Below are 25650 nucleotides of genomic sequence, written 5' to 3' on the forward strand. Positions count from 1 at the left end.
AGTGCCGTGAAAAACCATCCCAGACTTTACTGAAAAAGACTTTAATGTGGTTAATATTTGAACATCCACCAAAACACCAGAAGGCTGGGGAGCCCTCAGTATGTTGGGCCAGTCCCAGAGGCTGTTCCCGTGGCAGCTGCTGGCAGGCCCTCCTCCCAGGCCACTCCAAGCCTGAATTTCAATAAATACAGTGCAAGTAAGTCTGGTCACTAAGCTGGGGATACCAAGACCTGGGGCACCAGAGAGGGCATGTTGTATTGTCTGTGAACACACACATGTGCACTGTCCAGCATACATACCTAGGATCATGTGCGTGTACACAGCCCCCCTCAGATAGCCTCACGTCACACACCCCTCACATCCATGCAGGCGCACTCATATGTGCACACGCACATGCACACACCTTTTCTTCCAGCACATAGGAAATTGAGCATACACACCTTCCTTACAGACACACAAGAGATTATATACACACGTGCCTTTCAGCCTTTGGCCTGGAGCTTGGGGTGTCCCCTCCCGGCTCAGAGGAGTGGGAACGGGGTGGGTCTTCCTGGGCATGGTCAGGCTGTGCCCCAGCCTAGGGGCTTGGTGTGGTGGTGTTGGCCAGGCTCGGCAGGCACTGGGCTGTGGTGTTGGACTGTGCCCAGGCGGGGAAAGAGTGCAGGCTGAAGAGGGGGACGCCCCAGCTGTTGATGGCCAGTGCGATGACCAGGACTCCAGTGATGTTGAGCAGGAATCCCGCCCGGGCCTGGTGTGAGGAGAGTCCATTTGGCTAAGGAGGGGCTGGGCTGGACTGCCTCCAAGTCCCTAGGTGTTTGGGGGTGCACAGGAGCCCTCCTACCAGCAAAATTCTCTCTGGGAAGTCCTCCCTTTGGCCTAACTTGCAGCATAGCCAATGCCTTTGCCCCTTGCTTTACTCTCTGTGCTAACGCGGCAAAGGGGCACTCCTCCTGAGCTTCCAGGACCTGGGCTTGCTCTCTCTGAGCTCATCTCCCTGAGTATGGGTGCCTGGCATCTCGGAGCCTTCCCCATGTTCCCCACCCACTTCTCTCCCTCTCACATAGCCTGAGGCTGGCAGGGCCTGAAGATGCCACCACTGAGAGGTCATGTCCCAACCTCCCCCACTGCACCTCGATTCCAGATGAGGACCCGCTCAACTCTGAGACTCTCAGTGGCTTTAAGCTGCTTTGTGGTTCACTAAGATGAAAAGTCAGAGCAGGAAGGAGGGATGAGGTATTCAGGCCTCCCCGCCACTTACCATATCCAACACTTTGAGGTCCCCGAAAGAGAAGACGATGGCATTGGGCGGGGTGGCCACGGGCAGCATGAAGGCCAGGGAGGTGGCCATAGTGCAGGGGAGCATGACATAGAGAGGGTGGAGGCAGATGGCCTGGGCCTGGAGTGGGAGGCAGTGGGGCAGAGCTGACCTTGGTCCCCATCCCAGAGGGAGGGGCATGGCCCCCAATTCTCCTGCTTCTCTGGGGGACAACCCCTGTACCCCAATACGCTCTCTGGTCATGAGCCCACCACTTCTCCCAGAAGGCACTGGGTGACCTGCAAGGGCCTCTTGACCTCTCTGGAGGGAATGAGTGTGCTGCCCTGCCTTGTGGGGTGTGGTGAGGGGAGGGGCCCATAAAACCGATCTCAAAGGGGCTCCGGGGGTGTCATCAAAGGCTGCAGGAACACGCCTGGGGAGGAAGGGGCTTGGGACGCTTCGGGGAGCAATTTCACCCCGTCACCTCAGGAATGACCAGAACAGGGACTGGGGTGGGGAAGTGGGTGAGGCCACCAGGATCCCCATCAGGATACTCCAGGGGTGACATCATGAGGGACGGGGTGAGTCAGGGGCCAAAGCGCCTTGGGGCCCAAGGTGGCTCAAGAGCCTGGAGAAGGATGGAAACTCAGGGGTCCTCTTCAGGAAAATGAAAAGAGGAGGTGCAAAGACAGGATACTCTGCCCAGCAGGCAGAACCCCTGGTGGGGCAGGCAGGAGGGCTGCCTGGAGGAGGTGTTTCTGAGGGCCAGCTCACCATGGAGGCTAGGATGGGCAGGAAGATCGTAGTGGTGGCCACGTTGCTAGTGAACTCGGTGAAGGCGGCCACCAGGAGGGAGAGGATGATGGCAATGGCTGAAGCTGGCACACTCTGCAGTGGGGTCAGCTTGTTTCCCAGCCACTCTGACAGGCTTGATCGCTGTGGGCAGAGGAGGATGGCATGTGAGGGGCAAGGCTGCCTGGGCCCCCAAGTCTTCTGCCGAGGCTCTATGAGGCTCCTGCTCCTGCTAACATCTCCCTGGTATTCAGAGTCAAAGACAGCTCTAAAGGGATGATAGGACCCAGCTAAGACCAAGGGGCGCCCTTTTTTGCTCTTGAAGAACAGCTGGGTGTGGGAAGAAGGGGCGGATGAGAAATTAGGAGGGGGCTAAAGGGTCTTCTTGGGAAACTTGGGGCTTGCTGGGGGCAAAAATCTTTGATCGCACTGACCCCTGCCTTCCTGATCTCTCTCAGGAGGTCCCTGGACAACCTTAGCCCTCTTCCTGCCCCTTCCAGTCCAGTGGCTTGGGGCAGAGGGAACCTTGCTCCTGGCAGGGAGGGAAAGTTGGGGGAGGACACTGACAGAGGCTGCAAGAGGCTAATGGGAGGATAGGGACAGTCCACAGGGTCAGAAGAGCTCCAAGGTATTGCCTTGCCACGTCTGGAATGCCAGGCTGTAAGCTGGGACTTAATCTTGCTCACTGGGGCCAGCGCCTAGCACAGCACCGGGCACAGTCAGTGGATGAATGAACATGCCACAGACCCAGGAGTCCCCTGCACCACTCCCTGACCTGGGCAGCCGCCTCCTGTTTGAGCCAGAACACGGAGGCCCAGGGATGCCGTGTCAGGGATTTCTCTTTTTTGGAGGGAGGCTCTGGGGAAAGATGTTCTGGTCCCCAGAGCCTGGGTGGGTGTGATCATGGTGCCCCCTGGTGGCTGCGGTGGGCAGACCGCGTCAACACAACCCCCAATTACTTCAGTGCTGATGCTATTGTGTGCTCTGTCTGGCAGCGGGCAAGGGGCTGGGGTGGGATGGCATTTGTCTCTGAGAACAGGCCCCGCCCCACCAGAGAATCCTGCCTTCCCTTGGACTTTGAGAACTGAACTAAGAGGTCCCTAGGGCTTGTGTTTCTTCCTCCCACATGAGGGCTCTGACCTGTCTCTCCCCAGCTGCTGCAAAGGCTCTGCCTACCCGGGAGGCTCCCACGTAGGGAGCAGGCCTCCCCTCTGTGGGATAGAAGCAGGGCTCCCTCTCTCCCTGCCACAGAGACACCCTCACACAGGCTGAGGAGGGGGCTGGGGGCCTCTCACCTCACTGCCCTTGGCCAGGGCATAGCCACCACCCAGCAATAACACGATATTCCACGGCATCTTCTGGTTCACCGTCTTCCAGTCGAGGAGGCCAAGAGGGGCCTTCAGCTTCCCTGGGTTTTCTACTCCCCAAGCAGAGAAGGATGAGTCACCAAAGAACAAACAGGCCTTTCCCCTCTCCATTTGCGGGCTTCCTGTGTGGGTCCCTTTTGGAACTTAATGCATGCAGGAGGGGACCCTCAGTTCTGCAACATCTCAACTTTGTCCCCGAGTCCCTGTGCCCTTGGGAAGTCGCTCCAGCCTTTCTGGGCTTTGCCTACTCCTGCCAAGTGTGGTGGAAGGTACATTACGTACTTGAAGGCAGGGGCTGCCCGGAGACCCTTCCCTGCCCCAGTCCAGATGCTTACCTGGGTCCTGGGTCAGCCCTGGGAACTTGGAGGGTATGATGAACATAATTATGCTGATGAAGATGGCCACTGTTGCATCGGACACCATGCTGTTGGTGGCGGGGGGACACGGGGAGGGCTGGGTTAGCCCCTTGGGGTTGCTCAGGGCCACAGGGTGGAGGGTGGTGGAGAGGAGCCTCTCCCATAGACAAGCCTGGGGAACCTTCATCCCCCACCAAGTGTTACCTCCTGTTCTGCAATGGGGGCCCTATACCCTTCCCTCCTCCCCGAGCATGTGAGCCCCAGATGTGTCCTCCTCCCATCCCCTGCAACTCTCACCTCTCCCCCTTGGCATTGGGAAAAGCCAGGTTTCCCCAGCCAAGAAAAAAGCCCGGCTCCCGGGTGAACCAGAGCAGCACCAGGATGACGAATAGGATGCTGATGGCCTTTTCTGCAAAGGTCATGGGGCCCAGCAGCCTGTGCTCGGTCTGGATGATGCAGTAGGCTGCCTGATGTTGCTCCTGCGTCTTTTCCCCAATGCCAAAGTTCTTCCGGAAGCTGCAGGCAGAGGGACGGGGCAGCTCGTGGGGGGCCTGCTCCAGCAGGGAGCAAGGGGCTCTGAGTGCCTAGGATCTAAAGGCTGAGGCCCACAGAGGGCATCCCAGGGTCACTACACTCAGGCCCCGGCTCCGCCTGAGGTTCTGGAGGAGGAGCAGAAGACTTTTAGAGGTCATAGTTCTTGCTTATTCTCCATGCTTGGCCCTGCCCCATTAAGCCCCTTTTCCTCCAGGGGTTCTATGGTGCTGAACCCTCCCTTGCCCAGGGTGAGGAGGACCTAGCAGCTCAGACCCTGGGACTTCTTCTTGCCCTGACTCACAGCTCTCCTCCTCCAACAGCCTTCGGGAAGTCCTCCCTTCCCTCCTCTGCCTGCTCTGGTTATCCGCTGCCAGCCTGAGCCCCACCTGCATTGTCCTCAGAGGGACAGTAGGCTGCAGCCCACTTCCTTCTGCTGCTGACTTAACTTGTGTTGACATATAACTTTCCACTTGGGTAAATCTCAACCTCCCTGCTGGACTGTGAGTTCCTCGAGGGCAAAGACCACACTTCACACATCTTTGACTCCGTCATGGTGCCCCCAACCTTAATCCAGCTTCCTTACATTTGCCCAAGTGATTTTTCCAAAGTGCAGCAGCAATGTTTAAAAACTTTCAATGGCTCTCCACTGCCTGGGCAGGAAGGGCAAATTATAATTAATACCACAGTAACACTCATACCACCACTCCTATCCCATACTCATGGCAGACATCACTAATCAATCACAGACTTGATACTAACTGAACCTTAGCAGGGTCTTCTATGATTTTCCAACTCAGAGCTCCAAACAGTGACTACCAGGAACCTGGTGGAAGTAGGAATGAAATCTATTTATTACTCTTGGCTTCATTAGGTGGCACACAAGAGCTTCCAGAACCTTCCCCTGCCTACTTCTCCAGCTTCATGACCTGATGCTCCTTTTTGCTGTTTGTTTGTGTTTTAGTCCTGCAGAACTAGAGTTCCCTCGAACACATCATGTCTGTTCTTGCCTCTGTGCTTTGTGCAATCTGCTCCTGCTGCCTGGAATTTCTTCACCCATTCTCTACCTGGCTGACTTCTAGTCCTGCAAGATTCAGCCCAGGCATGATCTCCTCCATGGTGTTCTGGAATCTTCACTCACCTGGGCTGAACTAGGCACTGTGTTCTCTGTGCTCCTGCAGCATCTGGGCTTCCCTCTGTCATGGCCCCCACAATATCATCATCCACCTGATGGGCTACAAGGACAGGGACTGTGCCCAGTGCCTTCTAGTATTCTCAGTGCCTTACACACGACCCGGTATGCAGTAGGAACACAGCAGGTGCTTCTGTAACTAACCATGCTCAGTATGTGCCCCTTAAGCACCTATCAAAGGTCGGTGGAGCATTATGGGAAGGGGCATCAGTGACCTGGTTTGCAGCCCTAGCACTGACAAATCTAGTTGCAAACCACTCCTGAAGCCTCAATTTGCGTGTCTGTGAAATGGGATAATACTCTCTACCCAGTAATTTCCTCAGATGGGGGTCCAAGTGCACAGAGGGGCCTTGGGAGGGCGAAGCCTTCTCACTGGGACGGTGATAATATCATTTTCCACATCTGCACCCAATTGGAAGCTCCCAGGGCTAAGGGCAGGGACCTGGGCTTCTCTCACCGACTTTGCCACTTACTTGAAGCCCAGGAAGAGGATCTGCAGCCACAGCCAGGCCAGCAGCAGCAAGATGACCATGGTGGGGAAGGCGAAGCTGAACCAGGAGGCGAAGTTCACCACGTTGCCGTTTTGGGGGAAGAGCCTGAAGGAGGAACATGGGCTGCCGTGTGACATTGCCCCGAGAACTGCCCAGCCCCATTCACCTCCCAGTGAGTGTGCAGATCCCCCAAGGTGGCCCACTCCTTGTCACTCACGAGCTGATCTGGCCTTGCAGCACCAGGTTCGGTGCGGTGCCGGTCAGCGTGGCGATGCCCCCGATGCTGGCGGAGTAGCACACGCACAGGCTCATGCACTTGGTGAGGTGGAGATGCTCCTGGCTGAGATGTGCCCTCCCCTCCGAAGGAGCAGACGTGACAGGGAGGGCCTGCCCATTATCTGGGAACAAGGGAGCGCCCAGGTGGGGGCAGGTACAGGGCCAGCTCTGGGGAACGTGGCCAGAGCTGCAAGGGCCTCCAGGGCACCTTGTCTGTGAACAGCCCAGACCGGGGCTGGAAGGAGGACAAAGGATGTCTCCAGGCCTGAGGGGCCCAGCATTCCCCAGAGTCTCAGGCTGGGAGCGCCCTCGGACACTCTCTGATCTGACCTCTCTCTTGAGAGAGGGAAACGAGGATTACCCAAACCACCAGGAAGAATGGAGCCTAGACCTTGGACCGTCCACCTAGACTCCAGCTCTCTTCTTGCTATGGTGACCAAGCATCTTGGTTTGCCCAGGGATGAGGAGATTCCCAACACAGGGGACTTGACATTTTTAAAAAAGGAAAAACAAATTGGTCACTGTCCTTCTTGCATCTCTTTCTTCTCTCCCCAAAGGCTCCAAGATGAACAGCCCTCGAAACGGACAGACCCTCAGACTCTCTCCAAGAACCAAGGGGTTGGGGCAGGGGCTAGCCTCATTTTTCTCACCAAGCTTCCTCACATCCTTCTGGGGACTTGGTTCCTGGAGCTCGAAGGTGGGGTTGCTGCTGCCCTCCTCGACGCTGCTGCTGGCTTTCGAGCTGTGCAGCTGGTCCAGGACGGCGTGTGCGATGGGCACCATCATGGCCGAGGTGGCCGTGTTACTGATCCACATGGACAGGAAGGCCGTGACCAGCATGAAGCCCAGGATTAGCCTAGGGATGGGCAGACAGACACACTGCTGTTCCAGCTTCCCTTCAGGGACCGGGTGCCCAGATAGCTCCTCATCAGGTTCTCCCGTGCTGGTTTGCAGGAACTCACAGGGCAGGCCGCACCCCAACAATGAGGAGGACACGGAGGGCGATGCGTTTATGCAGGTTCCAGTGTTCCACCGCGATGGCCACCAGCAGCCCCCCGAAGAACAGGAGGTTGGAGTCCTTAAGATACTCGACGGCAACCTGGCAGGTGGAGACATGGCTGAGCGGCGGGAAGACCCTGGAGTCTCCCACGGTGCCCCTGAGGTTATGGGATGCAGTCACTGACATTCCCACAGACTGGCATTCCCCTGGGCTCTCGAAACTGGATGGAAATGGTCTCTGAATGATCTGCCATTTTGAAAAAAATAAATTTAACTTTTTGGAGACAGGGTCTGGCTCTGTTGCAGTAGCACAATCACAGCTCACTGCAACCTCCACCTCCTTGGCTCAAACCATCCTCCCACCTCAGCCTCCCAAGTAGCTGGGACTACAGGCACGCACCACCATGCCTGGCTAATTTTTGTATTTTTTGTAGAGACGAGGTTTCACCTTGCTGGCCAGGCTGGTCTCAAACTCCTGAGCTCAAGTGATCCACACGCCTTGGCCCCCTAAAGTGCTAGGATTACAGGCATGAGCCACCACACCTGGCCTGGATTATCTACCATTTAATATCAACCAGGTTCCCCTCTTCTTGTCAAACTCACTTTATCTTCCCTCAGGAATAATTAATTGGTAGATAATCTACCATGATTCCATTCATGTTTCAAGCCATGGACTGGGAGATAGATGATTTAGTGCTGTTTCTAAAAACTAGACAGTGGTTCTCAAAGTATGGTCCCTGGGCCAGCATCATCACTATCAACTGGAACTTGTTAGGAATAAAATGCTTAGGCCGTACCCCAGATCTACCGAATCAGAAACTCTGGACCCGGCCATTTGTGTTTTAACCAGCCCTCCAGGTGACTCCGATGCTGTTCAAGTTCAAGAACCACTGAACTAGAAGTATATGAGTGTGTTAGCTGGCCCTCAAGGCCCCTTTTCTGTGTCACTAGGCCTTCCACCTCCCACCTAAGGCTGGCTAATCACTCTCACCTTGCATGAACTCTCAGCACTAATTCTGCACCCCTCCCCACCCCGGCCCTCAGCCTTCTAGCTGACTTCTTCCTCTTGCAGAGTCAGGAACCCCTAATCCATGTGCCCTGCCTATGATGAGGCTTCCTTAGTCAACAAGGTCTGAGGGAACCCACCCCCTGGCCTCCCGCATTGCCCAGAATGCTTTCTCCTATGGATGGGGGCTCACCTCAGAGGCATCCATGATGCCCATCATAGGGAACAGGATTAAGGGGAAGAGGGCAGTGACCGCCAGGGGCAGGGCCTCAGTGCACCAGAAGAGCGCCATGAGGATGATGGCGTATGCGCAGTAGGCCTCCTGCAGGTGGGAGAGAAGCGGCAGAGCTGTCAGAGGGCCTGTGTCCCAGAACCATGCCACCTCCTGTCCCTCAGACAAACCAGGCCATTTGTAACCGTCTGGGGAGAGCCTGTGAAACCCACAGTCATTGATCCCCAAGCCCAAGGTCTCATTTCAAAATGCAGATAAAAAACAAAGCAAGGCACTCAGTATCACCTTGTCTTTGACCCTGGGGAGCCCGGACATTACAAGCCAGCCACTTCGGAGAGTCTGGAGTTGGTTACCAGTCCCCATCCAGCCCAGTGGGATTGCAGGGGCCCAGCTGAGGATCCCAAGATGAGATGGAGGCTGCCAGAAGAAGGAGCGGGACCTGGGCAATGTGGACCTTTGCCTGGCACCCTGGCTTTCCCTGGCTTTTATCACAAGCTGCAAGAGTATGTTTGTTTGTTGGATATTTAGTGTTTGTTCCCTTTGCTAGGTGTGAGCTCTCCATCAGACAGAGTCGGTTTTGTGGCATCCTTTCTAGCAATCCTGGTCTGGCTGCTGCATTACACAACTCCAGAGGAGCAATTTACATTTATAGGCTATGTGAAGTTTCCCCCAAGATGCTTGTGTTGTGCGGGGAATTGTGGGGCAATGCTGAGTCTTGTGAGTCTTTGAGTACCAGAAGTCCCCCTTTCCTACATGAAGCCCCCAAGTCTAGAGAAGCCTGACTTCAGGCCTGGAAGGGGATCTGGGGCAGGAATGGAGGCCCACCCTCCTTATAGAGCCTCTCCCAGGGCTGGGGAATCATTAGCCAGGAGGCTTCCCAGGGCTGGGGAATCATTAGCCGGGAGAGGGCACCCGTATCCCCTCTCCAGGGGCCGGGCACCTGCCCACTCTTTATTTGCCAAGGGAAGGGACCGCATGCTGGGGTTTGTTGGACAAACGGGCTGGGGAGCCCCTCCTCCCTTGCCCATCCCAATTGCCCTGTCCTTGTCCTCTCTACCTCATACAGGCTAGGCTCACACTCTTAGTACCCTAAAGCTTGGGAAGGGTCCCTGAGGTGGGAGTAGGTGGTGGCCTGGGGGAAGAGGCAGCTGCTATTTATTCAGCAACTCTTAGGAACTTAGTATTGTCATTTTTGTGTTTACATGAAAACATAACAGCCATTAAAGTGGGTGTGGTGGTCCCACCTTATAGATGAGCTCAGAGGGTAAATGGCTTGCTCAGGGTCACAGAACTATTAAAAAAAGTGGCAGAGCCTGGATGGAACTCAGATAAAGGATTGGGATTGGGTAACTTTCAAGCACTACCTAAGAGCACTCCCCTTGTAGTCTATGTGAATGGTGCCCCAGTAATTGTGCAGTGTGTAGCCTGCCCAACTGCACATAGCCCCACCAAATCTGTCCGAAGCCAATATCTCTTTCCACCAAACCTCTACTACCTCTCTTCATCCTGGACACAAACTCATCAGCCCCAGGAGTGGGGCCACTTTGACCCTCAACCAGAGAAACCCAGCCCCCTCCTCCCCCAGCGGGATTCTGCTGATGCCAGTGTTTCCTCACCCGCAATGACTGAATGGCCAGTTACCCTCCCCTTGGACTAAGGGCAGGCAAGCCCTCCTGGACCCTGGTGTCCTCCACCCTCTCCACCCAGAACTCTCTGGCCAGAGACAAGGAGCAGGGCTGGGGTGACGCTCACTCTGCTGATTCAGGAAGAAGTTTCTGTATAAGTATTGGAGGGTGACTTCGTGCCAGGCATCATATTCTACGTGCTTCAAATGCTTTTACAAGTTGCATTTATTTGCTCTCAGAGGTAATAACTATTGTTCACATTTCACAGTTGAAAAAAGAAAGGAGTAAATACATTTCAAAAATGCCTCAAAGTCACACATATAGTAAGTGGAGAAGCCAGGCCATCTGCTTCCTGGGCCCCAGCTTGCATTTGAGGGTGTCCTCAGCCTCAGGCTCCCTGTGACCAGTGGAGTGTAGGGAGAATGAGCTGGGGCTTTGAATCCAGAGCTATCTTCCCCAGGGCCTGCCACTTCCCGTGGCTGGGCTCTTTAAGCATGTCACTTTGAGACCGTTTCCAACCTCCAAAGGGAGTTGTTAATAATGGGACCAGGCTGGGCATGGCGGCTCACACCTGTAATCCCAGCACTCTGGGAGGCCCTTTGAGAGCAGCCTGGGCAACATGGCAAACCCAGTCTCTACTAAAAATACAAGAATTATCTGGGTGTGGTGGTGAGCACCTGTAGTCCCAGCTACTTGGGAGGCTGAGGTGGCAAAATCACCTGAGCCCAGGAAGTTGAGGCTGGAGTGAGCTGAGATCACGCCACTGCACTACTTCAGTCTGGGCAACTGGAGTGAGACCTTGTATCAAAAAAAAAAGTCAGACTCGCCTCCATGTGCTCCAGTGTGTTTGATGCATGGCTCCCTGCTCCGGTATGCCTATGTCTGTGATGGGTCCTTCTCTACCTCCCTAGGGCTCTGCCCTCAGGGAGTGCTCGAGAGTACCTAACCCAGGGGGCCTCTCAGAGCACTGACAGCTCCTCAGTCTCAAACCCAAACTCTCTAAACATCTTGCATTTGAGGGTGTCCTCAGTCTCAGATCAAAACACAAGACCTGTTCCAAAGTTCCATCCAGAAGCCTTCGTTAACCCCGGGTGGCTTTGGCCCTGCCTCCCCATCCCACCTCCTGGGCAGCCTATCAAGCTGGAGCACAATTCGCTGATTTGTTCTTCCTGCATCATGAGATTCTTAACTGGGGCATGGAATTCTGAGGATCCATGAAGTTAAATGGGAAAACTATTTTATCTATTCAAGAACATTGAACTAAGGTTATGAACATAAAATCATAGTGCTATTAATGGTATTATTGGTGACTTGGTCACAGATATTTGATTGTGGCTATCAGCTATTAGACACTGATCCAGATAAGTTGTTGCAGTTATCTCAGAATAGCTCTTGACATTCTGTTTACCTCCATCATTATTTTGAAATTTTGGTAGTTATTATACCAACTTCGGATCTTACCTAATGCACTAGCAAGGAAGTACATCTATTTCTGAGCTGCAATTTATTTTTCCATATTTTGATACCTGTATTTAAAAATAATTGGTTTATTTGTAATCCCATGCATTTTATTTTGTATATTTTATTTCTTATTTTTTCTAATTAAAAAAAAATTTTTTTTAGAGACAGAGTTTTGCTTTGTTGCCCAGACTGGAGTTCATGATGTGATCATAGCTCACTGCAGCCTCCAACTGCTGGGCACAGGCAATTCTCTTGCCTCAGACTCCCAAATAGCTGGGACTACAGGCATGTGTCACAACGCCCAGCTAATTTTTTTGTATTTTTGTATTTTTTGTAGAGATGGGTCTTGCTTTGTTGCCCAGGCTGGTCTCAAATTGCTGGCTTCAAGTGATCCTCCCATCTCAGCCTCCTAAAATGCTGGGATTACGGGTGTGAGCCACTGTGCCTGGCCTGTGCATTTCAAAGTAAGTTTCTGAAAATGGCAGAACCAAGACTCAGAGAGGTCTAGCATTGCCTTGTTGACAGTTGTTGATGCTTAGAGGGTTTGGGTTTGAGACTGAGGAGCTGTCAGTGTTCTGAGAGGCCCCCTGGGTCAGGTACTCTCGGGCACTCCCTGAGGGCAGAGCCCTAGGGGTCTTTTCTTCTTAGGCACACAGTATATCCAATTACAAGGTCAGTATTCCCAGCTCTAGAAGTGGGGATTTGGGGATCAGCCTTATCCTTCCAGGTTACTCTAGTGCTCTCTGCCTTGCAGCCCAGCTCGATGGAGCCTAGGCCAGCCAAGTTCAACTGGCAGCCTATGACATGGGACTCAGCTGGTTTACACGCTGGCCACTGGCCACTCCCCAGGACTGCTGCACTGCACAAGTCCAGGTCGCCATTCTCATATGGAGTTGCGCAAGGCATAGCCTGCACCACAGTCCCCGGTGACCCCTCCTGGAGCTCAGAAACCAGCAGGGAAGAGTTTTCTCCTGGTGGCGAATGCTTTTCTTTCTGCCTCTGGCCCTGCCTCCTCCTTCCCCAGGCCAGCAGGGTGGTTGTTCCCCAGCTCTGTTCCTTGACTGTAGCAGCTACTCTCCTCTCAGGATCTGTTTATGGGCTCCTGAGGTTGGGGGCGTAGCCTCTTTCTCCTCTGTGATCTAGCCTGTCGCTCTTTTGCAGGTGCTGGCCTGGTCTGTAAAGCCTCCTTTCCCACTGGTGTCACCCCCACCCCCAAGGAAGTCGCCCTGTTCAGATCCTCACTCTTCTCCACCCAGCAGTCAATCCCTGTGATTGGAAGCCCACTGCGGGCAGACCCTGGGCCTCCTGCCTGTTCATCAGCCACTCATTCCACAAATACCCTCTCTGGGCCATGCACCCAGTCCTGCTGGTTCTGCCCCTTGAGTGCTCCCATTTATTTCTCTGTAGCTCTGGACCACTAGCCTGGTCCAAGTCTCAGCAAGACCTCTGCAAAAGCCTCCTTATTCATCTCCCAGCTTCCTCTCTTGACCCTGAAATCCTTTCTCCTTGCTGCAGCCAGAGTGATCTCAAGGCACAAATCTGTTTAATTTGCACTCCCCCTCCCCCAGCACAAACACACTCATCTCAAAACAGCTCACATCCCATCAGTGGTTTCCTAGTGCTTTCAGGAACCTAAGTTCAGGGTTGGCCTGTGCCTCATGTCTTAACACTCTCCCCCTTACTCTCTCTGCTCTGGCCATACCAGCCCTCTGTGGGTTCCTTAAATACTGCATCCTCCCTCTGGCCACAGGGCCTCTGCACACAATTTCCTCTCTCTGGACCTCTCTTCCCTCCCTACTTTGCCTAGTTGATACCTAATGGTTCTTGAGATCTCAGCTCAAATATTGATTTTTCAGGCTGGCTTCCAGGAGGGGATATAATTCCCATTTTTCACACTCTAAGTCCCTGTACCTCTTCTGCATAGCACTCATCATAGTCTGCAATGAAACATTTAGTTTTAGGGACTAAAAGATGAGTATCAGTCTTTGTTGTCAGACTCTACCCTCCAGGGAGCAGGGTGCAAGTCTGTTTCTGCTCACCCCAGCGAGGTGCCTGGCATCTATTTAGCAGAGTTGACACTGAATGAGTGGGTGAATGAACGTGGGCCCTAGGGGTACAGGCATCAGTCAGGCCCAGCGCTGGCCCTCGGGGAGTCTGAGTGCCTGTGTGGGCTGGCCTGAAGGGCAGACTGAAGAGAGAAACCCCCAGAGGGCCTTCCAAACCCTAAGCCAGGCAGCTTGCTTCTTCTGTAGTGGGAAAGCACATGTCCAGGGCACATGCTGAGTGCTGAGGCCCCGCTTTACTGCTGTGTGTCCTTGGGCAAGTTATTTAACCTCTCTCAGCTTTTCTGGTAAGAAACATCAAGCATTCGCTGCTGTAAACACATGTATCTCCATTATGCAGTTTCCGCATCTGGAAATGGGGATAAGAGAAACATCCACCTAGCTGGGTTACTGTAAGGATGAAGAGAGCTAACAAATGTAGGAATAAGGTTTTTTTAAAAAATTTTTTTTTAAGAGACAGGGTCTCACTCTGTTTCCCAGACTGGAGTGCAGTGATGTGATCACAGCTCACTGCAGCCTCAATCTCCTGGCCTCAAGTAATCCTCCTGCCTCAGTCTCCTGAGTATCTGGGACTATAGGCATGTGCCACCACACCCAGCCAATTAAAACAATTTTTTTTTTTTTTGTAGAGATGAGGGTCTCGCTATATTGCCCAGGCTGGCCTTGAACTCCTGGGCTCAAGTAATCCTCTCTCCCCAGCCTTCCAGAACACCGGGATTATAGGTGTGAGCCACTGTGCCCAGCCAGGAATAAGTTTTAAAGCATTGTAGCCTGTGAGCGCATAGCAGGGTTGGTGCTGGGAGAGAAATGTGCTCCTGGGCTTCTGGAGAACCAGAGAGGATACATGAGGCACAAATGGAAGTGAAGGTGCCAAGGAGTCCAGGGCAGACTCCGGACCTGGGGTGTGTGGCAGGTGTGGGATCTGTGGGCATCATGGCTTCTGTCACTGGCATGGACCCGTGACTGTCAGGCAGCAGCACATGTGCCCACAGTCTCAGAAGTGTCACACCTTAGTCCTCCTGGTGACTGAAGGTTAACCCAAGGGTGGGGACAGGCTGGCACATGGGGGACACTCCCACTGCCCCTCTGCCCCTAGGAGGTGGGTATGCTGCTGGCAGGAGCACTCCTGGGTCTCAGGAGCAAGGCAAGGCACTGGGTGGCAGCCTGCCAAGCACCTGTAAAGCAGAGACCAGAAAAATGGAGCTCAGAGCAGAAGGGGCCCCGTCCCTGAGGCTCCTTTTGTCTGGGCTGAGGAAGGCTTCCAGAGAGGGAAACTTGAGTGGGTACTGAGGGGTGAGTAGGAGTTCAGTTAGTGGGCAAAGGGGGTTGGGGTGAGGGAGTAAATGTAGAACAGAATGAGACATAAAAGATCAAGATGCATTCTTGGAAAGAGCCTTGTCTGCCCTGAGAGGATCTAGGAATTTGTCTGGAAGACAGGGGAGAAAAAGGGAGAAGGCCTCAAAGAGTTTTAAGCAGAGAGAGAGTGGCATGGTCAGACTTGTGGTTTAATAAAATATTACACAGATACTATCACATGCGGTTTAAAAAATTTGTGTGCAAGTGTTTGTATACATTCAGGGAAATTTCTGATGTAGGGGTTTGTACACTTTTTTTTGGTACCAGGATCCCCTTGGCAGCCTGATGAAGCATTCCTTTGTCTTAGAATAATGTTTTTAAATGCACTAAATAAAATACATAAGACTACAAAGGAAACCAATTTTACTGAAATACATGTAATAGGCTGGGCGTGGTGGCTCACCCCTGTAATCCCAGAACTTTGGGAGGCTGAGGCAGGAGGATTTCTTGAGCCCAGGAGTTCAAGACCAGCCTGGGCAACATGGCGAAACCCTGTCTTTACTAAAAATACTAAAACAAACAAACAAACAAACAAACAAAAAAACTTCGCTGGGCATGGTGGCATGTGCCTGTAATCCCAGCTACTTGGGAGGCTGAAGTGGGGGAATCACCTGAACCTGGGAGGCAGAGGTTGCAGTGAGCTGAGATTGCACCATTGCACTCCAGCCTGGGTGACAGAGTGAGACTCTGTCTCAAAAACAAAACAAAACAAAACAAAAACTTAATTTTTAAAACCTAAACAAGTAAATAAATACAGCTATTAAAATGTGAAAAAGTGCTGGGTCCAGTGGTGTGTGGCTACATGGAAGGCTCAGGCAGGAGGATTGCTCGAGCCCAGGAATTTGGGGCCAGCCTGGCAACACAGTGAGACTCCATCTCACAAACAAATAAAAACATGGAAGAGTGTGGAGAGACGGAAGTCTTTTCCAGGAAGAATAGGCAGATGCCAAATGCCTAATTCTTTGAGGACTGAATATACAAAGGGGACAATGGCCAGTTCATATGTAAAAATACGTTTCACAGCTTCTGTAATAACCAGCTGAGAAGTCAAACAACAACCTCTACAGCAGGAAGCCCTAAACATTCAGGATTTGCTTCATGATTGCCAATTCCCCTGCTTTTTGCCCCAAACTCTTTACTCCTACTTCCAACTCAGGACCAATCCCAGAAAGCGAAATATGCTCCCCTAACCAGTCACCTGGGGTGCTGCTTCTAGTTAGCCGCCTACGGCTTCCCTGTGCCCAACAGCATGCACTGGAAGCCTTCCCTTTTGACCATTCTAAAGCTTTCCCACCCCATGCCTGCCTCAGGCTGCACGTGATGGCGGTGACTCTTCCTACCCTTCGCTTGTTCTCATTCAGGTGTCCTTCATTGATTTGCACACCTTGATGTGAATGACTTTGTGGCATCAGCTTCTGTTTTAAGAGGCCAAAGGGAACAATGAATTTCTGAGCGCTGGAGAAAACAAAAGTGGGGAGAAGAGTCCTGATATCACAGCCTGGGCCAGGGCCAGCCCTGCCTGTATGCACTAAAGAGCAAAACGCAAGCCGGAGCCGTGATGAACGTGGCATTCCCACGCTCCTCTACGAATTTGATCCTTGCGACAGCCCTGAGCCTCGCTCCTGGATTATATCCAGGAAACTTTACTGTTGAAGAGGGTGACTTACTTTCCCATTTCTGGCCTTCACCTAGCAGGTGCCGATAAGCAGGGACACGATTTAGTAATCTGGGCAAAATCCAAGTTGGGGACTCTACGCCAGGGATCCCCCCGGCCTTTGAGGCTGAGTCCTTCTTCTTATCCTATTTCCAGGCATCCCAGAGGCTAGAAAAACTATCTCCACACAGCCACAGCTACAGCTATTCCTAGGGACACAGCTCACCAATCTGGTGGGTGACCAGACATGCCTTCCTGTTCTATAGGTGGGAACATCTGAGGCCCTCCTAAGCACAAGAGCCCATTTGAACAGAGCAATGGAGAAGAAGTGAGGCATCTACACAGGGTTCCAGACCAGTCTGTGTGTTCCAGGGGCCCAGGAATTCAGACAAGAGGCAGAGGGCGAAGGGAGCAAGTGTTTATCAAGCCCTAGGTGCCAGGCACTCTACATATATGTGTGTTATCTCAGCTCATCTTCACAACACCCCTTAGAGATGACAGGGTTTGAAGAGGCTTGGTCAGGTCACATGGCAGTACACGCTGCTGAATGGATTTGAACCCACACCTGTTTGGCTCCAAAATCCATGTTTTGTTCACTGGACTCTGCTATCTCAACTGAGGGCCAAGAAGTCTCAAAAGGTAGAGGTGGGGCCCAGAACAGAGGTCCAAATTCCTTGTCTAGTTTTCATGCCCTAAGTGAATCATCCAAGTCCCTGCCTTTGAGGTTCAGGAACAGCTTGCACTAAGAGAATTTTAATTACACAGATTTTTTTTTTGACAAAGCCTTGTTCTGTCACCCATGCTGGAGTGCAGTGGCATGATCACTGCTCACTTCAGCCTCGACCTCCCTGGCTCAAGTGATTCTTCCATCTTGGTTCTCCTAAGTAACAGGGACCACAGGCACGCGCCACCATGCCCAGCTAATTTTTTTGATCTTTTTGTTTTTTTTTTTTTTGAGACAAGAGTCTTGCTCTGCTGCCTGGGCTGGAGTGCAGTGGCGTGATCTTGGCTCACTGCAGTCTCTGCCTCCTGGGTTCAAGAGATCGTCCTGCCTCAGCCTCCCGAGTAGCTGGGATTACAGGCGTGTGCCACCATGCCCTGCTAATTTTGTATTTTTAGTAGAGATGGGGTTTCGCCATGTTGGCCAGGCTGGTCTCGAACTCCTGACTCCAGGTGATCCACCTGCCTCGGCCTCCCAAAGTGCTGGGATTGCAGGCATGAGCCATTGCGCCCAGCCAACTTTTTTGATCTTTAGTAGAGACAAGTCTCCCTATGTTGCGCAAGTTTGTCTTGAACTCCTGAACTCGAGCAACCCTTCTGCATTGGTCTCCCAAAGTACAAGAGTTACAGGTGTGAGCCACCACTCCCAGCCTTAATTACACAGATTTTAAAGTTCAAACACATGTAGTGTTTATGCATTCTAAAAGGGCCAGTGATTCAGATTAAGAAATTCTGCCTTCTGGCCTTACAATAAATGCAATATTGACTTCAGCTAAGTTCTGTCCTGGCCAATGTTGAGCCACTAGGAGAATGTTTTTTACAGATGCCTTTGGGTCCCAGGAGGTGTTTGTGTTTTGACTCTAACTTACTAGCTGAATGACCCCTGAGTCATAAGTTATTCACCCCTTAATGCTCACAGCACAAAATCCCTACTCCTCCCTGTAGCCTTGTAGGGCTGACATTGGCTGACCTCAACCCTCTTCTCTAAACTTGACTTCAGCAATCTAGTGAGGCCTCTCAAGGCCTCCTCACTCGAGCCCCCAAAGCCACACTGGCCTTGCTTAATCCCTTCAACTTGCCAAGCTCGCCCCGTCTGCAGGCCTTTGCACTTGCTGCATGTTCTGCCTGGATGGCTCTTTACCCAGAGCTGTGCTTGGCTGACTTTAGAGAATTTATTTTTGAGACAGGAGTCTTGCTCTGTTGCCCAGGCTGGAGTGCAGTGGCACCACATGGCTCACTGCAGCCTCAACCTCCTGGGCTGAAGTGATCCTCCTGCCTCAGCCTCCCAAGTAGGTGGGACCACAGGCACACACCACCACACCTGGCTAATTTTTTTCGTGAGGAGACAGGGTCTTGCCATGTTGCCCAGGCTGGTCTTGAACTCCTGAACTCAAGCGATCCACCAACCTTGACCTCCCAGAGTGTTGGAACACTCTCCTCAGGAGGCCTTCCCTGACCCCATCTAGAGCAGCCCTCCCCAGGCCGTGGTCATAGCCTGCTGCATTGTTTCTGCTTTTTGTATGTCTTCCCACTCCTCCCACTTTCTCTTCCCAACACACCCAAACAGTACTTGTCACACAGTACTGAGTTCTGTGTTCACTAACAAAATGCATGGATGGATAAATAAATGAATGGATGTAAGGTTTCCATGTCTGGCTGCAGGGTTGGGAGAGCAGGAAGACCCCAGGCCCTCCTGTTCCCCATCTGCTGGAACCACCAGAGAGTGACTAGCATTTCAAGGTTCTGTTGCCACCCCTCCAACACACCCTACTATTCCCAGCCCCTACATCTTTCCTCCTGTGGCCCCCTTCACCTGTTCTGCTGATGCCTCTGACTGTTAAAACTCCACTAACCCTCAAGGCCCAACTCAAATGTTGCCTCCTTCAGATTCTCCCTTGACTCAGTTGGAAGAATCTGCTCCCTCCTCTGAGCTCTGCAGCCTTCTGGCTGAACCTTTGTGTGGCGTAAACACCTGTCTCTCCCTATAGACTGTAAGCAACTTGAGGACGGAACATCTGTATTCCTTTTGGTAACCCCTGACACAGAGCAAGAGCTCAACAGACATGCTGGACTGAAGTATGGTGGGAGGACTGACTGACAGCTGGATGGACATGAGAAAGGATGGCCTGAGAGGTGGGTCACAGTGGGGGCACCACTGGCCTCCCAGGGAGCCTCAGGCAGAGACTCCAAGACCAGGTTCCAGTTCAAACTTTTTTCCTAGCTGGGACTTTAAGCAAATTGCTTCCCAACACTGGCCCTCAGTTTACATGTCTGTAAAATGGAGAGAGAAGTAGTAACCTCATGGTAACACATAGGCTTTTTTTATTTTTTGAGACTGAGTCTTGCTCTGTCTCCCAGGCTGGAGTACAGTGGCACGATCTCAGCTCACTGCAACCTCCGCCTCCCAGGTTCAAGCGATTCTCCTGCCCCAGCCTCCCGAGTAGCTGGGACTACAGGCATGGGCCACCACACCCGGCTAATTTTTGTATTTTTAGTAGAAATGGAGTTTCACCATGTTGGCCAGGCTAGTCTTGAACTCCTGACCTCAGGTGATCCGCCCACCTTGGGTGCCCGCCTCCCAAAGTGCTGGGATTACAGGCGTGAGCCACCATGCCCGGCCCGACACATAGGCTTTTGAAAGAAATAAATGATCTAACAATGCTTTGAAGTGCATGGCACAATGCCAAGCATATAAAATATACTCAACAAATGTCAATATTATTATTATGGGCACAAATTTGAGCCTAGGCTGGGGCTCCTTCTTACCCCTTTGGAGGCCAGGGCCATGGGGCTAAGCTTGGGGACTCATTACAGAGAGTAGAGATACAACAGGGATGCAGGACAGGATCCACTTTGTGCACATTCCTTCCTTTCTTCATTCAAAAAGTTGGGGGTGGCCGGGGGCGGTGGCTCACGCCTGTAATCCCAGCACTTTGGGAGGCCAAGGCGGGTGGATCACGAGGTCAGGAGATCAAGACCATCCGGGCTAACACAGTGAAAGCCCGTCTCTACTAAAATACAAAAAAATTAGCCGGGCGTGGTGGCAGGAGTCTGTAGTCCCAGCTACTTGGGAGGCTGAGGCAGGAGAATGGCGTGAACCTGGGAGGCGGAGCTTGCGGTGAGCCGAGATCATGCCACTGCACTCCAGCCTTGGTGACAGAGTAAGACAGTCTCAAAAAAAAAAAAAAAAGTTGGGGGTTTTTTATTTGTTTTTTGAGATAGAGTCTCGCTCTGTCACCCAGACTGGAGTGCAATAGCGTGATCTCAGCTCACTGCAACGTCCTCCTCCTGGGTTCAAGCGTTTCTCCTGCCTCAGCCTCCCGAGTAGCTGGGACTACAGGCATGCACCACCATGCTTGGCTAATTTTTGTGTTTTTTTATAGAGACGGGGTTTCATCATGTTGGCCAGGCTGGTCTCAAACTCCTGGCCTCAAGTGACCACCTGCCTTGGCCTCCCAAAGTGCTGGGATTATAGGCATGAGCCACTGTGCCAGGCCTAACTAGTATATTTTGAACAACTACTTTGTGCCAGGCACTGGGGATTCTGCATGGGACAAGACAAAGTCCCTACCCTCATGGAGCCGACATTCTAGTGCAGGAAGCCAGAGAAGAAGTAAAAAAGAAGCAAATAGATAATTTCAGAGAGTGAACACCCTATAAGCAAAAGAACAGGGCTTTTCCCCAAGAATGACTGGCGTTGGTCAGAGAAGGCTTTTCTAAGGAGGTGGATTTAAGCTGAAACCTAAAAACAGGAAGGAGGTATCTGGGAGAATAGTCCAGAGCAATGTGAGGAGCAGAAAGCAAGCTGGTGAGGGTGGGGGAGAGTGAGCGAGAGGTGGGTCACGGGGGAGGGAGCTTGGGGAGACCAGGGCTGAGCCTTGGTGACTCCTGGCTGCCTGAAGAGGTTTTATCCTGTTTGACAGGAAGCCAGTGTAGGGTTTTTTGTTTGTTCGTTTTTTCAGATTAAGGTGGGGTCTCACTATGTTGCCCAGGCTGGTCTCAAACTCCTGGGCTCAAGCAATTCTCCCACCTCGTCCTCACAAAGTGCTGGGATTTTAGGTGTGAGCCACTGTGCCTGGCCAATGTAGGGTTCTGAGCAGAGTGGGACACATGGGAAATGACTGGGGAGACAGTGGATCCGAGGGCGGGGAGTGACTCCATTCAGAGTATTTTGGGGTATCAAGTGAGCAGGACCTTCTGCTGCATGTGGAAAGGAGGGGAGGAGAAGAATCAAGAATGTCCCCGAGTTTTTGGCTGTTGCAGCAAGGTAGATGGTTGAAGCATTTCCTGATGCCTAAGCCAACTGGAGAAGGGCAGGAAGGGTTTTGATTTGGATGTGGAAGAGTGTATCCTGCTTATCCTGCTTACAAAGAAAATATTCAATTAGGGAGATGGCTGGTGTTCCTTGGATAATATAAGTTTAGAGGTTAGGGCTGGGGTTACAGATTGATAACTCATTGGCATAGAGATGCTTTTTAAAGCACAAGATGGCATAAGATCAGCTAGGGGAAGTGGGGACCCTGGAAAACCTCAGAGTCAGATGGAGAAGGAACCTGAGTCAGGAAAGGTGGGAAGGGGCAGGGCTGGGCAGGAACCAGGAGAAGGTGTCACCAAAGCCAACAGAAGACAGCACAGCAAAGATGGGGTGACAGCTGTGACAAATGCTGCCGAGGGACTGAGGAATGTGAGAGTGGCCCAGGGTTTGGTCACAAGGAAGTTGATGGGATCTGAGTCTTGGAGATGGGAGCTGACAAAAGAGAAAGTGCACTTGTGGTGTAGACAGTGTCTTGAGGCTTCCTGTTATGAGAGAGAGCAGAGAAAGAGGCACTCTCTGGAAGGAGTGTGGCCTTGAAAGAGAGCTCTTGTTTGTTTAAGATGAGAGATATTACAGCACCTCTGTATGTGGATGGGGGCGATCAGGCAGACAGGAAATATTTATCTTGTAGGAGAGTGAGAGGACAATTGAAGGAGCAAAGTCCTTGAGAGGGGCTGGCCTCTCCTAGACAGGACCAGAGTCAGGATGGGGCTGGCAGCCTCTGTGAGCCAGAGGCAGGTAGCAGGGCCACCAGATATGGTGCAGAGAAGACAGGGGCTGCTAACACATCCCAGTCTCACCAAGAAGCATGGCTTCTGGCACCGACTCAGGATTTCCTGTGTGACCTGGGCAAGTTACTGAATCTTTCTGCGCTGTGCTTCCCCAGGTCGAGGGGAACTGGGAAGAAATCAAAATCCCTGTCTGGCTTCCCTCCTGGGGTTAACACACTTGCCCAGCCTGTCGGAAAACCCATCTGATGGGTCCCTAGCACTGAGATGCCACCGGCTTTGGCCTGAGATGAAGGTCATCTCAAAGGTCAGCTGGGCCTTGTTACTGACCAGGTGTCAGGGGCCCAGGGGCTGTGCCATTACCACCCCCCGTCTCTCACTCCTTTGGGATACCATGAACAAAAAAGTCTGACTCAATTTCTCTATCTATGACAAAAGGAAGAAAATGGCTCGATGGGCAGTTCTGGGGGTGTGGGGTGGGGCAGGAGGCAGCAGGGTGGAGAGAAGACATGCTTTGGCACTGGATCACACCCCCAGCTCTGAACCTCCCAGCTGTGTGATTTGCCAGAGGCCGACTGACTGAAGACTGAACTTCAAGGCCTTCCTCCTGGACCCTTCCCAAAGCTCCAGGCTAATTTCAGATTCATACTTTTGTGTCCTTTTTCTTACAGAGTGGGGCCCAAAGGTGTATAATATCCAAGTTCCATGAGACTCGAATCTGCCCTGGGACTTTGACTAAGTGGCTTAACCTCACCTTCCCCATCTGTCAAGTGGGACAGTCAGGCCTGACCTCTTAAGATGGTGGAAAATGTCACTGGGTGCCTAGGGCAGGGCAGGCATTGGCGGCGGCTTGATTTAATGAGAGATGAAGTTATGACTTCTGCTGGGGGCGGAAGAGGAGGCAGTGATGCCTGGTTGTGCCCAGCTGCCCCTCCATCCAGGGCACAGTTTTTGTGCTGTCTACCTGCAGGGGTCCCCTCTTCCAACTCCCACCCCTCCTCCTCCACAGACTTAGCCCTTGAATCCACAGGTGAACTCTTTCTCCTCCTGTTTATGCTCTTAAAGATGCAGACCGCCTGCAGCCAGCTGTCTCCTATTCTCCTTCCAACCCTCTTCACTCTGCCGCTGCTCACCCAGCTGTCCCCTCCCCGCAGCCAGCCCGTCTCAGCCCCCATGGAGCCCAGTCCAGGGCTAGGTGGGCACACTGTAGGCAGATCAGCTCCATGTGCCCCCCTTGCATCTCGTTGATGGAACTGGTTTCCTGTTTTCTAGGGCAGTAGGTTGCAAACCCACCTAAGCAAATCACACTGGGCTCCTGCAACTGGGTGCCAAGGAAAAGCCCTGTTTGACCTCCTAGCCCTCAGTCCTCAGGAGGAGCAGGGGGCGATAGCCTCACTTCCAGGGCAGGGGCAGCGAGGAAGTTATGCTGGATCCTAAGGATGCCCAACCCCGGCCCAGACAGTCCCTCCCCTGCCCCCTGGAGTCATCTGTGCTCAGAACACCAAGTCCTTACCTTAGTGGGGACGAGGATGGGCAGAGGCAGCAGGAGAATGGGCAGCAAGAACACGATCATGTAGGAGCGATAGGCCCACAGGCCCTGCCAGCAGGTGGCCATGGTGTGGACCAGCAAGGGCTGCTACAGCCACCGCCTCCAGGAGCTGGGTAACAGAAGGACCAAAGACGCAGCCCAGCAGGCAGGTGGCAGGCTTATATAAAGCCAGTTGAGCGTTAACCATTGACCCACTCTGGCAATCAGAGTGTTTTTGGAGTTGGGAAGGTGAGAGTAAGGAGGAGGGACCCACAGGCGGAGTAAAGATCAGGAAGGGAGAGGGAGAAGGAAGGAGGAAAGAACAAGGATTAAAAAACTTCAGGTTCCTTCAAGAAGTTAAGCCCAGCGTTAACTCCTTCTGTTCTTCGAGGCTGCTGAGGGTGGCGCTGGAGGAGCTGGGGAAGGAAGGAGAGTCCCCCAGCCACCCTCCACAGGCAGCCCCCAAGCCCCCTCCCCTGGCCCGGCCTTTCCTTTCTCCTTCTGTTCTGCAAAGCTAGGTTCTCAGGTGAGCACTTTATGTGACAGCCTGGGTGGGGTGGCCCTGCCCTGCCCACAGAGATGCCCTAGGAATTTTCAGTCTAAGATTGACAGCAGCCAAGGCCTGGAGCAAGTCCTCATCCTCCTCCTTCCAGGTATCGAGGACCATCAAAGTCCCTGGTCCTGACTATGTCTTGTGTGACACTGATCCGCCGACTCAACCTCTCAGAATTAGCCACTTCCTTATTCTGCAGTAATATCTTGCTATTGTGAAGCTCAAATTAGACAACTTATATATGTTGAGCTTTGATGCGTGGCAGGTGTACAATGAAGGTTAGTTTCTTTCAGGCTCTTCCTAGCCCCCTCGCCCCCCAGCAAAGACTGTCTCTTATTTTGGAAACATACTAGATCTCTCATTTATCCATCATCCATCCATCCATCCATCCATGCATCCATCCGTCCATCCACCCCTCCACCAAGAAAGTATTTAGCACCAATTATGTATTCATCCCTGTGCTCAGTGCTAAAGATACAGAGATTAAAATGCTGCTGCTGCTGGTGGCGGTGGTAAAGACTGACATCTGCTCAGCACTTAATACAAGTCAGTTACTGTACTTCATCAACTCGGTAACTACACCATGGGTTAGGTGTTACTATTCCATTTAACAGATGGGGGAACTGAGGCCAAAGGACATGGAGCCAGCCAGAATTCACACATGAATGATGGGTATCCTGAGGGAGGTCCAAACCAGGGCAGAAGCTCTGGGTGAAAGGCACCAGGCAAGGGCTCCTGCAAGAGACGGCATCTGAGCAAAGGCTTGAGAGCTCAGTCTTACTTGGCACGAGGTGATAGGGGAAAGAGCACAAGGAAAGGGAAGAGTGAACAAAGGCCTGGAGGGTGGCGTGTGCATGCGTGTGTGTGTGTGTATGTGTGTTGAATGGAGCAGGTTGTAGTTTGGAAGAAACTGTGGGTCTTATCTCTGCCCAGACCCTCAGTCTCTTGGCACCCTCACCCCTCCTCACCCTGACTGCACGCAGTTGAAGGTGAATGCATGTTTCTGAGGTTATCAGAGTGTGATGATCTGTGTGTGCCAGGATAAGGAGGCAGGGTATCAGGGAGAATGTTTGAGGCAGTGAAGACAGTCTGGGAAGAGATGCAGAAGCGTGGGGACGTTTAGAGAACAGAAGGTTCTGCGTGGTTGGAA

At 52.5% G+C, this 25650-nt stretch overlaps 1 protein-coding gene across 3 annotated transcripts; it reads right to left on the minus strand.

The window, feature by feature from the left end:
- Positions 1-577: 577 nt before the first annotated feature.
- Positions 578-24034, minus strand: SLC13A2 (solute carrier family 13 member 2). Of its 3 annotated transcripts, none has more exons than XM_032162593.2 (12): positions 23933-24034; positions 8459-8587; positions 7223-7359; positions 6911-7116; positions 6202-6382; positions 5967-6089; positions 4068-4286; positions 3750-3838; positions 3343-3464; positions 2030-2191; positions 1259-1396; positions 578-748 (listed from the first exon to the last, which is right to left on the minus strand). In XM_032162593.2, the coding sequence occupies exons 1-12, from the start codon at positions 24032-24034 to the stop codon at positions 578-580; spliced, it is 1779 nt and encodes a 592-aa protein (XP_032018484.1). The 3 variants fall into 3 exon arrangements, with proteins under 3 accessions (XP_032018484.1, XP_032018483.1, XP_032018485.1); XM_032162592.1 differs by having other exon boundaries at positions 7223-7506; XM_032162594.1 differs by lacking the exons at positions 8459-8587; positions 23933-24034 and adding an exon at positions 7445-7462.
- Positions 24035-25650: the final 1616 nt, after the last annotated feature.

Source organism: Hylobates moloch, unplaced genomic scaffold (assembly GCF_009828535.3).
Source record: "Hylobates moloch isolate HMO894 unplaced genomic scaffold, HMol_V3 SCAFFOLD_10, whole genome shotgun sequence".
NCBI lineage: Eukaryota > Metazoa > Chordata > Mammalia > Primates > Hylobatidae > Hylobates > Hylobates moloch.

Bases quoted from the DNA above. Each gene is read 5' to 3' on its own strand.
- SLC13A2 (XM_032162592.1), bottom strand. From the start codon at position 24,034: ATGGCCACCTGCTGGCAGGGCCTGTGGGCCTATCGCTCCTACATGATC. The intron at 8,588-23,932 runs GTAAGGACTTGG...TCCCACCTGCAG, and splicing joins CCATCCTCGTCCCCACTAAG to GAGGCCTACTGCGCATACGC. The intron at 6,383-6,910 runs GTGAGAAAAATG...CCTTGTTCCCAG, and splicing joins GAAGGATGTGAGGAAGCTTG to ATAATGGGCAGGCCCTCCCT.